We start from the raw sequence: 17,088 nt of genomic DNA, 5'->3' as shown, positions 1-17,088 counted from the left end.
AGGCAGGATGTTGTATTTTTTATTTCCTCAGCAGACTCCTCTTCCCTTCCCGTCTCATCCCTGGCTTGGCCTCAAAACGTCAGCGAACCGTCAGGCCTTTTTTCTTACAGCACAAGCAAAGGAAAAAGTGGGTTTAATGTAGCGTGCTTTACGGCCGGGCTGCTGTTAAATCCTGTCGCGCAGGCTGCTGATCGGTGGGGTCTTTATTTAGAATCTGAGCTTGTGTAACTGGTTTAAAAGCGTCGGGACTGTTTGTGTTGGAATGAAGTGCTGAAAGCCTCTGCTGTGTCTCTGACTGGCAGCAGGGACCCTGGACTCGTTGCAAGCCGATACGGTATGCATGCTCCTCCTGAGGTCCGCGGGTCAGGAGTAAATATAAAAAGGTTGTAGTGAAAACGTTGTAGGGGGGAACGTCTCAATAGCAGCAGTGTGCTGCTTCTGCAGGAAATGATGTTTCAGTCAGTGAGAGGGAAAGTCCTCTCTGAGAGGTCTCTTTGACAAACCGGAGCCTCCCTCCGCCCCGGCCCTCCCCGCCCCGCCCCGCCCACCGCAGCTGATTACTCCCAGTGTGGAGTCAAAGACGGAGGAGGAATAACAAAAAGGAGAAGCCATTAGGTTGACTGGATGTGTGTGTTCCTCCGGTGCTCAGGCTGCTGAGAGGCGTCTAATGAACCTTAGTGCTTCACGGACGAGCGCGGAGAAGATCGGCCTCTCACTCACTTGGCTTCTCAGGATGGAGAGGGTCAAAGGTCACCCAGCTCAGTTTGGGATTATCTGAGTCGCCAAACACAGACGGACTCCGGACTTCATGTTGGTTGTTTATTGACTTTTGGATTTAAGTCAATATGAGAGAAAAATGTTTTTTTTTTTCAAAAACAGCAGCTTTTGACTTGTTGAGCAAGTTTTGTTCCAAATGACTGAATTCAAGCACAAAAGTGGGAGAATTGTTCTGAGAACAGCAGCGTCCATATTAATTTGCTCCCTTAATGAAAATGTGGAAAATTTCTTAAAATAAATGTGTCTTGATTGAAACAGTGAAAAATTTCCACTTAAACTCTTAGCATTTAATTGGATAACATGTTTTCACTGAGGATGAAATCCAACATTAGGAAATAAATGTTTTGCACAAAACCATCAATGCCACACTTTGTTGGAACCCCAATAAAGTAAATGCAACAGAATCCAAATGAAACCTGAACTCTGACCCCAAACCCCAGAGGAGTTTAGATGAGCAGAGAGAAGCAGGAAGTTGAAACCATCTCTTCCATCACAACGGACAGGAGTCATATCCTCAACTCCAACGTCTTTCTGCTCAGCTTTCTAATCTTACAGCCAGACAGATTTAAAGAGGAGCAGCAAAAGCAGATGAGCTGGATTAGCAGAGCTTGTCAACAACTGATGGTCATCCAGGAAGCGTTACTGTGGAATATAATCTCTGCTGCTCAGATATGGAGCCGTTAGCAGGTCATGACACTCATGAGACGTCATATAACAGTCTTCAGTCAGAGGCCTCTTTAGGCCTGTTGCGAGATTGACTTCTACTGAATATCCTGCAGCATCACAATCCACAATAACTCTATGAAAAAACTGAATATGAGTCACAAGGTTTAATTTCACCTTAGAATAAATAATGTATTAAAGGCCTGTATTAAAAATTGGGAAAACAAGAGAACATACATTCTATTTTCAGGTTATTATATTTGTTATAGATCGTTTTCATATTTGTTTAACCTGACCTGCATTGAAATCTAAAACACTGAATTATTCTACATTGAATCTGAAGCTTATAAAATCTTTATTCTACTTTTGAAAAACACAGAATTGTTACATTCAGTTAAATGTTCAAATGATCATTTAGAGACTGGTCAAAGCTGGAATGAATTTCTCTACAATAATATACTATATTTATTAGAAAATAGGACATTTTCAGCTTGAAAGTGATTAAAATCTTGTTATGAAATCATCTGAATACATGGCTACACAGCAATTAAAAAATATCTACCAGACTGGAGTAAACCAGTCTCTGGTTCTGGTTCTCTTTCCATTTTTCCCACTAAAACAGCTTCATCGTTTACAGGAAATGAGAATCAAAGGTTCTCATGAAAAGCATGAGCTGGACCCAATAAACCCACTGCTCCCAGTTTACTGGAACATGACTGTGAATGCAACCAGTGAACCAACTCATCATCATCATCATCATCACCTGACTCCTCCATCCTCCTCCATCTGACTTGAGTCACTCCCAGTCCTGGATTCCCAGTTTGACCAATCCAGGTTCTCTCCTCTGTATGAACTTTTATGAACTTACTGGAGCTTCTAACACAAGTTTCTCCAGAAGCGGTGTAATTATTTCAGTTCAGATCAGCAGTTGTTCTCCCAGCCTTTTGAAATGAACTTAAAGGTCATTTCTGGTCACACCGTCGCTGTGATCAAATCACTTTACAGAAAGGTCACTGAGTCACGAATGAACTGTTTGAGTCAAACGTATGTCTGAACCACAACTGATGTCTGACTTTAAATATCCCATCTCTTCGTCCTGGAGTGAAAGAAAAAACCTGTTGTTTTTACAGGTTAAGGAAAAAGTTTATTCTAATCTCAGACAATAAAACACCTACAGGCCAAACTCTGCCTCTGTTCCAGTTTCCAGGACATTTAGGAGGAGTTAGAAATCGTAGTTGAACACTTTCATGTTTTACATGTGACTGAAAAAGAGACGGAGATCCAAAAAGATAAGTGTCAATAAATAAGTTTGGATAGTTGAATAAGAATTGTACCCATATTAATTAAAAATAGCATCAGGAATTAGCAAACACCTGGAGGAACAGTCCAATGCTCCTAAGAATGGGTGTAAACAGCATAATGGAGGAGCATTGTTGGCTGGAAGAACAGGAGCTTCTTAAAGAGACAGAGGTATAAATTTTAAGATGAAATCAAATAGCGAAATCAAATTTCCTTTATGAAATGTTTGATGCAAACAGCATTTTTACAAAAACTGAAGTTACTTGACTCTGCTATAAAATGGTGCAATATCTCTGGAAAATACACAATCTCACCACCTTAATGGTCATTGTTTGGTGAGGAAAAGAGGTTCTTTTCAATTCTGTGAACTGTGAAGCATGGTGGTGGCTGCATCATGATGAGGTGAATTTTATTTTACAAAATGGATAGGCTCATAAGGAAACAATATTTTGTGGGAATGTTGAAATCAGCCTGAAAGTTAAAGCCTGGACACAAGCAGGACAATAATCCTAAACATGCCTCCAAGTGAGTTGCTTTATTAGTGTTTGCATCAACATTTCCTAAATCTCTCATCCTGATCCTGACTGCTGCTGCTGATTATTGAATATACTGAACAGATACTAAAGCCTGTCCATAGTCAGTTTGCTCTGCGACCCGGTTTCTGCAGCAGACATACGTTTCTGTCCAGCTCAAGATCTTCTCTGCCTGATTCTGACAGAGAGGCGCGTTAGTGAAAAGCTCTGAAGTCCTCCAGCTCGCTCTGAAGCCTGCAGGCAGAAACTTCTCAAGGCTTTTCTTTCTTATTCATGATGTTTTTCCATTTTATCCTCTCTCCTCCTCTTGCGTGTGCAGAGGTTGTGTTTTCTCATTGCTCTGTTGAATGACTGAAGGACAGATACTATCAACAGCCTGTGATGAAAAGAAATATGAAAGCATAAGAAGCAGTACATGCAGTTACTTGTATCAGTTATGTTGTATAACTTGTAACTAAAACCCTTTTCTAAAACGTTTTCTTCTGGCAGTTTTCACCAGCTGTTATTTGAACTGATTGGTTTACCGGAAGCTAGAATTAGACAATTTTTAAACTAGCTGGATTTAGACACCAGGTGTTCAGTCATTAGTAAACACATTATAACTCCCATTATAGTTACAAAAATAAACAGATGCAGTTAAAATATTGAAAATAATTTGTAATATCAAGGAACGTTTAGTTTGAAACCCGTCTGCTTACAACCAGGATGTCCACAAAAGTTTTGTCCTTTTAACACGATGTTTTCAAAAACCTTTTAGAATAGAATAGAATTACTTTATTCATCCCAGCAGGGAAATTACTTCACAGTTACAGCAGCATAGAGACAAGACACACAACCACCACCACTGAGTAGCAATTGTAGACAAAATAAAAATAAAAAATAAAAATAAAATATAACATGCTGTCAATATAAAAAGCAGCTTAGAGCAGTCCTTGCAAAGATTTAAAAAAATGCAGAACAGAATGTATATGTAAATATATGTACAGCAGTGTGCCACAGTGCAGTTGTGCAAAATTGGACTGATTAGTGCAGAACAGTGATTTAGCTTTTATTGTACAGTGAGATGGCATGTGGCAGGAAGGATTTCCTGTATCTGTCCCTACGACAGCGGAGCTGGAGCAGCCTATGTGAGAAGGTGCTCCGCTGTCTGTCCACTATGTGGTGGAGAGGGTGCTGTTTATTGTCCATAATAGACAGAACCTTCTTCAGTGAAGAAGGTTCCATGTGTGCATCAAAGAAAAACATTACACTTACAACATTTACAAAAACCATGGAATGTAGTGTGCATGCCAGGCCTGTAGGAGGCGGTAGAACTGTGTGAGGCGTGATTTCATAACGCCTTGCTTGGTGCATGTAATGTGTTTTCACTGAGATGATAAATGTTCCAAACAAACGGATTTAGCTTGAACATGACCAAATAACCTGAAGGCAAAGGCCCGCCATTGTTGTTCTGTACGCATCTCTAAATGTTTTTGGTTCGGATGGTTATGATTAGCTTAGAGTTTCTAAAACGTTTCCCTCTTTGTCTGGCCAAAAGGTTGTTGCCATGGATACAAGCAGTCAAAATGGTGCTACCATGGATACAAGAGGCTAAAGCATTATTACTGTGGAAATGTGAGGCCAAAACAATGTTACCATAGAAACAAGGGGCCAAAACCTAACAAAACATTTGCGTTGTGTTGTCCTGCCGTTGTCATGTAAGCAGGATCTAAACCTGCGCTCACACAACAGCAGAGGCCCAAATCGGATTGTTTCACCGCAGACTAAACGGCCCAATTCAGATCTTTTTACCCCCCCAAAAAGATAAGATGTCTGCTACTTCTATTTGTTTTTACTAAATCAGATACGTATTTGATTATCTGAATGACTTTATTGGAGTTTTTTGTCATTGATCCGAGACATGCGTCATAATTTTGCACCAGAAGTCAGTCACGGCAAATCTGGACGTAAACAATGTCTGAAAATGATCATTATGAAAGAAGTCTGTGTCAGTGAAGTCCATCATATCCCAACAGCATCACTCCTGGTTCTGACTACACAGCCCAACAGACAGAAGCTGCAGTCAATGCTCTACTAACGGCTGTTACTGTTAGCTGTGTTTTCTTTTTTCTTAGCTTCCTTCTGGATTATCTGCAGATGTCTGATAATGATTTACTTTTTAGTTTATAAATCACTGAATGGTTTATTATCCTTCAGCTTCCATTTCCCAGCAGAATCTCCAACAAAAATACTGAAAGTTTCTGTAGGCGGAGAGGATGTCAACGTTAACTGCATATAAAGTTGAGAGGACGAACATGCTGAGTTCAGCTAATGATTTTCTCCAGCAATTATAGCTCTTCTTAAGCAGCACTAAGGCTGCTGCTGCATCTTAAAATATACAAAACCAAGAACAACTGCATGCAAGGCTCGAAAATCTTAATCTGGAATAAATCCTTGTGTTTATTAATATCTGCTTGATAAAATCTGTGTATTTTCAGAGGTTTAAACCATCAGGCAGTGGAAAAGCAAACTTCTCTCTTTGCTGCTGATAAAGCAGAATCCAGACCTGAAACTCGTACTCAGCCTCTGCTTATCTGCAGTATTGGTGACGGGGGCAGTTTGAGCGCAGCCGGCGTCCCAGCGCCTCGCCTCTCGCTCTGCAGGTTAATAAACAATGATTGAGTAAACATCAGGCTGGACAGAACATGTCCAGGCTCTAAATGCCACCCGGCTGGTTAGAGGCTGAGATAGAGCCGTTCACAGATAACAGATGGATGAAGCTGCGGTGGACGTCTCCTCCGCAGCTCTATCCGTCTCTATCCGTCTTCTCTTTGTCTTCATGTCCTCTCTGCCTCACACTCGTTCGCATCAATGTCTCACAGTTTCTCACTTCGTTTCCTCCTCCCTCGGCTCGCATCCTGTCACCTCCATCTGTCTCCGTCTCGCTTCAGAAACCCTTCACCTTTAACACCAAAACCCCCACCCAACCACCCGTCCACCCCCACCCGGGGTGTTTTCCATGCTAATCCAAACTGACCTGCTCATTCGCAGGTCAAGGATTCACTGATGTTCTCCTCCAGGTTTCTCTCAAGCTGCTTTGCATGCTTTCTTTTTTCTTAGTTTGCTAATCTGATTGGAGAATTGCATTTCTGTTGTTTATCCAGTCTGTCTTTTCATTACACTGTGATGCAATCTATCCCCCTGGGTCCTCTTCATCACAGTTGGAGCTTTGCTCTACAGATGCAGGGGGATCTTTGGGGACTATAAACAGTTGAAGTGCAGTATTGGTTATAATTCAATGAAAATTTGACATCTCCAAACAGTCAGAGTCCATTCCTTCTGCTTTCATAGTAATTAGGGGGGAAAGTAGCAGATGCTAAAGATGATCATCTTCAGGCGTCATCGCCTGAATTTGAGTGACTGAGTTTATTAAATCCATAACAGAAACAGAAAATATGAATTAGGTGTTTTTCCATCTCCTGGTCTGGAGCAAATCAACCAGGCTCCGATGTTACACATGGATGTAATAAACAGGAAGAGTGAAGCATTATGTTGCTGTTTTCCATCACTGTTCTACATACTGTTGGACCCTCATTAATTATTTAATGATGGACTTCCTGTTTGAACATCTGATGATGAGCATCCTGGCTGTTATGTTGTTTATTTATGCTTTAACCACTGCATTAAAAACTCTAACATGTGCTAAAGGGTTCGTTAGTGAACCATGGGGTGTTGACCGGTCCTGACAGTGACGCCCAGGCAGGACACACAAACAGACAGCGGTGACAGATGTTGAGCGATGCTCTCGATGTCCTGACAGCCGTCACGCATCTGAGGTCTCCCAGACTGTGACAGGAAGCTGTTAGCTGACAACACTGCAAACAGCAGAGGTTTGAGTCGGGTAAAAACAGCCTCGCCCCGGTTCCCTCGCTGCCGCACAACGCACCATCACCTGAAAGGCTAATTTTAGTTCCCGTTTCATTCTCTCTCTGCTTTCCTCCATCGTTCTTCCACCTGGGTTGGAAATAACGTTCAGATTTTACAGTGAAATAGACATGAAGAATGAAGTGAAACTGGCCTCCAAGCGGTTTCTGCTTTGCCGTTTCTGCCGGGCCTTGGCACAGGTGAGCGCCTGTTCGCTCTGCCTCTAATTGCACTCTAACTGCTTGTTGGCTGGCCTACTTTGGTAACTAAATGAAAGCAGTGTGAGGGTAAGCCAGCACTGTTCGTTTTTGGTTTCCCGCTCTGGAAGCCGAAAGCATTGCCGGTTCGCTCTGTCAGATTTTTGCCAAGCCGCTAGAGTGGAAAAGTGCCTGAAAATGTCAGAGGAACATTTATCGTCTCTCTCTGGAAACAGAATAAATGCTAGACTTGATTCAAAGCTTGATAAGTGATGAAATGACTGGGCAATCATGATGTCTCATTGCATCATCTATTAGAAACTGAATAAAATGCAATTTCTGCACAAAAGACAAGAAATGGCAGAAGCATTGGTCCGGTTGGAGGCTCTCCCAAGGCGAATGCTTCAGTTTTGCTCCGATGTGTTTGTGTCAGTGAAGCGTTGACTAACTCTGCTGACCTCTGCAGAGGCGAGGATTGTTTCAGACATTTCACATTCTGATTTTTAAAATCTCAGTTTGATCATAGGCAGAGGAGAAATCTCATTATCTGAGAATGATTTTGTGCAAAAAATGTAACAAACATGATTTCTATCCTAACCTGTTTAAAAGGAAAACGTAATTGGTTCCCTTTAAGTTACAACTCAACGACAGGAGTTTTGCTGTCTTCAATATTGTTCTAGATTATTTCTGGCTGGATATTTGAACTCACTTCTTGGCAGAATTGGTTCAGTTCTTTTAAATTGGTTGTTTCCTACAAATTTTAACCAGCTTGGCTTTGTGTTTGGAGTCCTGATGGAAACTCTGTCCAAGATTTATTCACATTAATCCATCTCAAACTTACGGAAAAACTTACTTTATCTGTAAGTTTGAGGTGAAGCCAAAGAATTTGGAGGAAGTCCTCTTGTTTCATCTTCCCACTCACTTTTGAACGTGAAAATATCTATTTTGAAGGCGGGAACATTTTTCTCAGGCCATGTGACACAAACGAGGTTTAATCTCAACAGTCTGCAGGGATTGTTGAGGTTAAGCAGTCCCTGCAGACTGTTTAATGATGCTGCCGCTTTTAGATCAGGGGTTTCCAAACTTTTTGTCAAGTGGGCCAAAGTCATCAGTTCACAAGCATTCACAGTAAAATATAATTTTTAAGAACTGAATTAACCAAAATGTTGTGATTCTTTTTTTTTACCTACTCAACAATAAACTAAGAAAGAACTATTTTCATCCCGTCAGATTTATTTGAAACAGGATCGTAGATCCAAAACCTCAAATAGTTTTTGTATGTTTTCCTAGTTAAATGAAAGCCATCAAGTTCGTTTCATATTTTGGGCTCTGTTGAAGAAAACTGAAAATGCATTTTATTTGTTCTTAGCAATAAAATCTGAACCTAAGTGAGTCTTCATTTGACAATACTTTTTGTATTTAGACAAGTTATAATATAGCAATATAATGCAGATTTGGGTTCACCAAGGTGCAGCTTAAAGTGTAAAATAAGGAGTATATGTGGCTATAGTTTACATGACAATACAAGAAAACCAAAAAGCTTGAAAAAGATTATCACTTTGTAACATGTTTGTTCATAGATTTTTATTTAAAAGTTGTAGTTTTGTCTGAATTTATTTCATATACTCTGAGCGGGCCGCACAGAATCAGTCCAGGGACCTGAAGTGGCCCTCAGGCTCCATTTTGAGCATCCAATTTCTTCCTTTTTCTGAGAACAAAAAGGAAAATTGTTCAACCCTGCATTGCGTCGGGCAGTATTGTGTAAAATCAACTTTTTTGAGCTTTACATCATGTTATAATGCTATTCCATAAACACACCTGGACTTTGATTCTTTCATGATTACGAATTTTTTTTTATCTCCATGGCAACCATTCATCTGTGCACAACTCCTGGGTGGATCTTTGTGATGCAGATCCTCCTCAGAGCTGCAGTTTCCAAGCTCCCGCCTCACAGAGACCCCGCCACTCCCCCACTCAGCTCCTTCAGACTAGCCAGCAGCAATTAGCAAGCAGTTGGTGCAACTGCTGAGCTCTTTATAGGAGCTTCTTCTCAGAGCAAAGCTGGTAAAAACATGTCAAAGGGTTAATAGAGGAGCCATGTTGGGATGACCTCCTGAAGGCAGAGTTTCAGAAACAGCAGGAGTTTTTAAAGAGACATAATGAAGTTAAACTATGAAGTAAAATTTCTTGTAAGTCATATTTGATATATGCAGCATTTCTATAATTACTGATGGTAACATAGTTGCTACAGAATGGCACAATGTGGCTGGAAAACACGATACTGCCCCTTTAAAAAACAAACAAAAATTCTCGTAAATTTCTCAGAGAAAATCTGAGGTTTCATGGTGAAAATACAGAGTCTTGCTCTGAGCCCACAGCAGAGCAACAAAAGAGCAACTGCAGACAGCCAGAAGTCACCCAACCCCTGCACCTGTTGCCATTCTGAAAACGAGGGCGCCGTGACTCACAATCTGGGGCGCAGCACCGCAGCGTTGACAGATTCAGATACTGAACTCTCATTCTCCTGACTCGTGTTTCAGCTGCAGGAAAGAATGCAGGATATCAGGAGATCATGTTCCTTCCTGAAATAACGTTCCATCCCTGCGCACGAACTTGTGCAGGTCTGGTGCCAGGGTGCCACTGTACATCACCCCATCAACTGTGTGTGAGTCTGGATGGAACAACTCTAAAAGCTATCTTCAGACATCTGTTTAGCAGAGCCTGAAGCCTGCCGGTGCTGAGGCATGCTCAGACTTCACTCACATGCTCTATTTAGGAAAAGAAAAGCTATTCTTTCTCCTGGAAACAATCTGAAGGATCTAAGATTTAAAGTGAAAGGAAACAAGATGATTTCATCGTGAACAGAAGCCAGATTTGCTCCAGCAGCTAGATGTTTGCTGGAAGACGCAGCAGGAGCAGAGATTTGATCATTTCACGCCCCGAGTAGCGCCAGAAGCAGCGTGCTGTGTGCAGCGTGTTGGGTCTGTTTCTCACCACTCTGAGCTCAGAGACGGTGAGAAAATCACATGCTCTCCTTGTCAGGCCGGTCATGAGTTCCTCCTCAGCTGCACTTCAGCATGTGTTCATCTCCAGCCAAAGGCCCGGGAGAAACCCTTTACAGTCACATGACCCACAGCAGGAAGTGACTTATCGGTCCTCATAAACAGACCGCCATGGCTTCCCCGAGTTCAGGCCAAGCGACTCTCACAGCTCCTTTTATAGATGTGCTATTCATAGCAGAGGGACTTGTTCTTCTGAGTGTTCATACTCCAGGTTTCTGTTGCTAAATTGTGTGGAGGTACTTTTTTCTACTTCTGGGTAAAAAAAAAATTACTTAAAATGTTCTTTAGCTTTACTTTTAGTGAAGTGCCAAACGTTTTTGGTTTTCAGGGATGTTTCTGTAAATCAGCTCTGATAAATCTGGACTCTCTGGGTGCTTTCAGTCCACAGCCTCTGTTACAGATCGCTGCTCCAATCAAAACAAATCAGATGTTTCAGGAGGCGAACCTCTGGACCGCCGGTTGGTTTCAGTCTGTGACCAGTCTGCAGAATACCCAAAAAACATACCGGAGTAAGAGCAGCAAACTGCAAAAGTCTTACCAAGTATTTTATATTTCAAATATCTTTGTACACTTGCAATGAGACAAAAAATAACTTTAGAATAACTTTTCAGTAAGATAAAGGAGTTTGTTTTAAGTCAATAATTCTATAATATTGATCAAAATATTAGGTCTGTGGCAAGTTTTCTCATTTTGAGATGGGAAAAATGTCTCCTTAGAAGGGTTAAAAACATCTGCTAGTGGAACCAAAACCTTTTAATCAATATTCAACATTTATAGAGGTAAGACACTGACGGCTCACAAGTACTCAGCACACCCCTCTTCATAAAACATTACAGACGGTTGTGGTATTCCAGTCATTCAGCTGTAATGTCCTACATTGATTTAGTTAATATTACACAGTGTTGTATAAAGTACTGAAATCTCAGAGTCAAGTAAAAGTACAAGTACCTCTCCAAAATATGACTTTGGTAAAAGTCGAAGTCACTGACTGAAATGTTACTTGAGTAAAAGTCTTAAAGTATCTGAAACTTCTTGTACTTAAGTATGGAAATTACTGTAAAAATGGATGTACTCAAGTAATGTAATGAAAAGTACAAGTAAAAAGTAAAACAAAGCAAATGCAGGTTGAATGACATTTTTTATATTTTGGTAAACTTGTCAAATACACTTAAAATAATGTACACAACCAAGTGCAGGCAAAATTGAACCTGCTAATAGATATACCTGCAGGCATCATTTAGTTAAGAAAATTAGGTGCTTTACCTATAGCACAAGGTTAACTTAACCTGCTTTACAACTGAACCAGCTTCTTAGTAAACCCTCCAGGACAGAAAATACAAAGTTTTTGTAAGCCTTAAGTTTTCCCTTCAAGTAAGGTCAGTGCTGAAAATGAGAAAAATAAATAGTACAGAAAATGCGGCCAACATGAAGAAAAAGAGCTGTTACGATTACTCTACTTCACAAATCAGTGAATCAGTCAATAGGTGGTGCACACAACTGGTCATTATGCAAAAAAAAACAAAAACCCAGAAAACTTTGGAGTGGAGTGGGGGGGGGGGAAATGCTGCCCACTGACGCGGCTCAGGGATTACGTGACACGCAGCGCCGTGCACAGCGCCCTACAATGCACTGTAAGCTATGTAATGTGTTTTGAGGCAATTGACCAAAATCCCGGACAATTTTTAAATTCCCCCCGGACATCTTTTTAGGTCTGAAAAGTAGGACATGTCCGGGAAAAAGAGGACGTCTGGTCACCCTATCACCAGCTGGTGGTTCCCCTGGAGCCGTGTCCGACGTAGTTGCAGTCGTTGTGGTCTCCGTCTCCTCCTCCATGTGGCTGCTGCTGATTGCGAGACTTGCTTTGTGTTTAATGGGAGAAGCGAAACAGGTGTATCCTATTGGAGGTGATGAACAAGCCCAGGCTAGTAGGCTACGGACTTTGTTCGGTAGCCTGCTTGCTACTTGCTAATCAGTAGGTGGGATCAAAACACTTGCGTTTCTCTCTCTCGCTTTTTTGTAACGAGTAACTAAACCACACATTGAAAATGTATCGGAGTAAAAGTACGCAATTAAGTTCGGAAATATAGTGAAGTAAAAGTGAAAGTCATCAAAAATTTTCATACTCCAGGAAAGTATGAAGTACTCCAAAATATACTTAAGTAAAGTAGTGAAGTATTTTTACTTCGTTACTATACAACACTGATATTACAAAGCTTTTGGTCAAAATGCTGAATGTTATTAGAATTGATTTTGACCTTTGACCTGCAGGTTTAGTGGAGGAAGAGCTTCACCCGACTTTTTGTTGTTGATTTTGTAACTGTAGCTTTACATGTTGTGTTTTCAGCATTAGTTCAACGTGAATTATGGGTTTCTATAGAATATTTTTGCCACTTTTTTATGTTTTCATTTGATTGGTTTAAGCCTGTGTTCCTTAGCTTCTGTTAGCTGCTGTTAGCTGCTGTTAGCTTCTCTGCGTTTCCATGCAGTGGGTGAACAGTGTTGGTTAATCCTGCCTTCCCCTTCCTGCTCTGTCCATTTAAATGTGTGCAGATGTTTCCTGTGGGGTTCAGACGTTACAGCGCAGACAGAAAATCGGTTCTATGAATCTGTCGTTAAATATTCAGACAGTGGGAGGAAGGAGGCTGTTTCTGTTTGTTGGCTCCTGTCTCGTGATCTCCATCTCTGTTTCAAACACTTTCTGCAGAAGGAAATCAGATAGCGGCATTTATCTGAAATTGTTGCATCAGCGACGTAAAGCTGCTCCCTTGTGCCATAACTGTGCATGTTTTCAATTCACCATTAAACGGTGATGTTTACGTGGAGGAGATGTTGCAGAGCTTTTCCTGAGTCGTGAGCAGATTGTGAGATTCCTTCAGGGTCTTTGGTCTAAAATCCAGAAAAATATGCAATAAATGTCTTGCTGTGAGCAATTTTGTTTGGAAGAAATCAATGTGTAATAATAATTTGTTGTGCTGATGTTTTGAAGTACTTTTTATCGGTTTGGTAAATATTTTAACTTTTATTATTGACTCTCATGAATGGATCTGCCGTGTTTAGAAGAGGGAACGGTTTCCTGCGATGTGAACTCCCTGATTGTGTCACAGCTTTGCAGAGAGACTCCAGCGTAAAGCGGACAGCCAAGTAAACATTACATCATCCTAACCTGTCCTCTGACAGGAGAGAGAAGAAAAAACACCCCTATTCTTTTTTTCTACCTGACTCCTAACATTTCCACTGTTGGTCCAGAGCTGCGAAGCTCCATCCAATCACGTCTCTTCACAACTCTTCTTCACGCTCTCCCTGCGCTGGTTACCAAGGAGACAGTGAAGTCTGGGAAGTAGAGCAATGCTTTGGCATACACGTCGTTTTTATTATTAATTTTTGTTTCTTTTCTTTTCCTCTCAGCAGTACCATCTGGACTTAAAGTTGTGTTTGTGTTGTTAACAAATGGAAGTAGTAAGCGTGCCGACCGGTTCCAGGCTGTCATCCGATCCACACTGTCCCACCTGTTCTCACCATTTTCTGTCTCACTGATCCAACAATTCCAGGCCGCTCCGCTTCTCCTGCCAGGAATCTGTCTTCACCACCAGGAAAGAGTCTCTTCTAAACAATGAGTCGACCTTGATCCAAGTGGGGCGTTTAAGGTTCCTGAAACCTGCATGGGAGAGAGGGAGAGTCAACCAGACTCTGATTTTGGTTCTTGCAGGAGTAAATGAATGAAAATGCTGATTTAGCTGCTGGCTCTCCGTTTGCATCGACATTCCTTTCTGTTGGGAGTGTAGGAAGCAGCAGAGCAGGGCTGCAAACGCAGCATCTTACAGTAAAGAAGCAGAAACCTGCAGCTGCAGACTATTAACCTAGATTGGGACCCCAGTGGCGTCCTTGTGTCCCGTACTGTGTCACAAAGTGTGGCTCTGTGAAGGATGGATCCGAGTGGGAATGGATTTCTGTTTCCAGATATTTCCAAACATCCCAGCGCCTCCAGGCTGTTTGCTCACATGTTAGCTCCCTGGAGTGTTTTACAGCCCACAGCCATCAGATTCAGACACACTGTCATGTTCTCCTTTAGGACTTCCAGCCTCCCACACACACAGGAGGAACTCCGGTTTTAATCCTTCCCCTCTGCTCTCTCTGCTTTATTACAGCAGGTCTGCTGGGCCTTCCTCTCTCCCTTCCCAAACCTTTTCACTTGTTTGATTCTCAAACAAAATGTAGTCTACTGATCTTTGCTTATTAAATAACAACCAGATATTTCCAGAAAATTATACAAACCCTGAAACTCACATCAGATTATTTTGTACTTTACTACATTAATTCAGATATGATGCTGAATATCAGGTTCTAATGCATTTGTGTTGCAACTCTGAGACAATTATTCCAAAACTATTCCAAATAGTTTATCATGAAAAATAGTAAAACTTTAATCACAATTTAATTTCAGTTCTATTAAAATACCTCCTACTGGTTTTCAGATGTTTGTTGGATTCTTGAAAGGATTCACTAGCAGCATGCTAGCATGCTAGCACAGTCATTTTTTAAACTACACAGCTACTAACTGTAGTTAGTCAAGGAGCATAACTATATGCAGAATTTGCAGCATACGAGCTAACAAACACCTAAACATACTATCACAAGTCTACATGCTAACTTTCTAACTTCCTGTCTAACAAGCTGTACTACAGTCCTGACATGGCAGTTCCAAGGTTAGTGCAGTTGTTGTTGATGTGATCCTTCCCCATTATGATCGATGGAAGAGATCATTTGAACTTTATCCTTCTCTCTGCATTGTAGACCTGTTCTACATACATTATAAGAAAAAAAAAATCTTGTTGCCATGGTTACGCTGCGCAAATATTATTTCAGCTACACAGATTTAAAACCAGAGGGGATAAATGTTCTGAAAAGCCATGCATCTACCAAAAAATTATCAAAAGTTGAGAAAAGATCATAAAAATGTAAAAAGCAGCTCTAAGTTTGAGATGAGCAGCGCAGTTCTACAATAATGAAATAGAAGAATTGTTTTTAGCTTTGATGTGTCTCTGAAGTGTCTCTCTTGTGATATTTGTTCCTTCAGAGTGTTATCAAGATAAAACATAAAAAAAGTGGTTTTAACTAATGAGCACAAAGTATTTTTCTAAATTTTATTTTATAACGGATGTCATCGCTCTAAGCTACAACTCGAAAAGTTCCCTTTTAGTATCTTTTTAATTCTCAAATCAAGCAAATAAGATCCAGGATATCAGGCATTGATCTTTGGAAGTGCTGCTGGCCATATTTTCAGGGCTTGAAAGGAGCCATGTCCTGTGTTTGTGCTAAGCTAATTGCCTCCTGGCTCCAACATGATATACGAGATTGCGGTCAATATCACGGAATCGATCCTGTTATCTCGCACTCAGAAAAAGGAAGCAAAGGAATCCTAAAATGTTGAATTTTAAATGCCGTTAACACTGATCGGCTTCCTCTCCTCTGTTTCCCAACAGATGCAGCTACTTGACAAGTTCCCAATTGAGGGAGGGCAAAAAGATCCGAAGAAGAGGATCATCCCGTTTCTCCCAGGTAATAGCCCGCTCCTATCTGAACCGGCTCCCATATTAAAAATGCATGACTGGCACTCAGGGGACGTCACACTGAGCTGGTTACTGATGCCGGCACAGCGAGTGCTGCTGAGGAGACAATATCTGTGACTCTCCCTCCCCGCTGCCATGTTTGAGCCCGATGTCTGTCGCATGTTCGGTCTTTGCAGATGTGAATGAACTTTCAGATGATGGTATATTAGAGCCATTGTAGTTAGAAAGTAAACAAGAGTAAATTTGCTCCAAAAAACAAATGTTACTCAGAAATTTTCTGATGTTCAGTTCTAGGAAATGTGAGATGTGAGTCAGTTCTCACAAAACTTAGAAATTTTCGGAGTTTCTATATATTTTTCTCTCTCCAAAAGTTGAAATTTCCAGGTTTTTCCAGATTTCTGAGATTAATCTAAAAATGTGTTTTTTCTAGAATTTTTTTCAACTTTTGGATCACAGGAATTTTCTAGAAAATTTCTGAGTTATTTGATGGAAATTTACTCCTTTTTTTCTGTCTGCAATGGCTTTGCTACGCCGTTGTAATTTTCATCACATGTATGTGTGTGTGTTGATTTTAGCCTTGTCACTACATACACACCTGTTTATCTAGCTGGCATTCAGGCTTGTGTCTCCCCAGTGCTGCATTATTAGCCCTGATTTATGGCAAATTCTGCTGAAGAATTTACAGAATAAGGTTCTTATTTCTATTTGCAGCAGATTATTTTTGTAAATGCTTAAATGTTTAAGCCCTGTGGCCGCCCCCGTAGTCTCAGCATCAACAGGAATCACTCCCTGTCTCCACCTGCCCTCCAGCTGTCGTCCTCCCAGCATCGCTCTCACATTTTCCCACTAACAACAATGATCGAACTTCCACCTCCATCTTCTCCGTCACCGTTCTTGGATACAAACGACAGCCGTCCTCTCCGGACATGTAATTCAGGTAAAGCTCGCTGTGCGACACTTAATGGGCTTTCTAATGGGAAAGGATTGAAAGAGCCCATTAGGTTACAGCACTGAAGTGTCTCACTTTAACAACCTTTCTGTTGGACTAATAATCCGGGACGCAGAGGTGCCACTGCTGGCATTCAGG

The 17,088-nt window shown here is 41.1% G+C and overlaps 1 protein-coding gene across 4 annotated transcripts in view; it reads left to right on the top strand.

Moving 5' to 3' along the window:
* LOC102227927 (SH3 and PX domain-containing protein 2A) overlaps window positions 1-17,088 on the top strand; it is a 94,907-nt gene that overhangs the window by 20,945 nt on the left and 56,874 nt on the right. For all 4 annotated transcript variants that reach the window (XM_023334352.1, XM_023334351.1, XM_014476178.2 and 1 more), the window contains exon 3: window positions 15,915-15,990. In XM_023334352.1, coding sequence (XP_023190120.1) covers window positions 15,915-15,990 — 76 coding nt within the window. The remainder of the gene's footprint in view (window positions 1-15,914; window positions 15,991-17,088) is intronic.

This window comes from Xiphophorus maculatus, chromosome 5 (assembly GCF_002775205.1).
Source record: "Xiphophorus maculatus strain JP 163 A chromosome 5, X_maculatus-5.0-male, whole genome shotgun sequence".
In the NCBI taxonomy this organism is placed as follows: Eukaryota; Metazoa; Chordata; class Actinopteri; order Cyprinodontiformes; family Poeciliidae; genus Xiphophorus; species Xiphophorus maculatus.
Note: the sequence above shows the minus strand (reverse complement) of the source record. Positions and strands in the feature narration are given on the sequence as shown.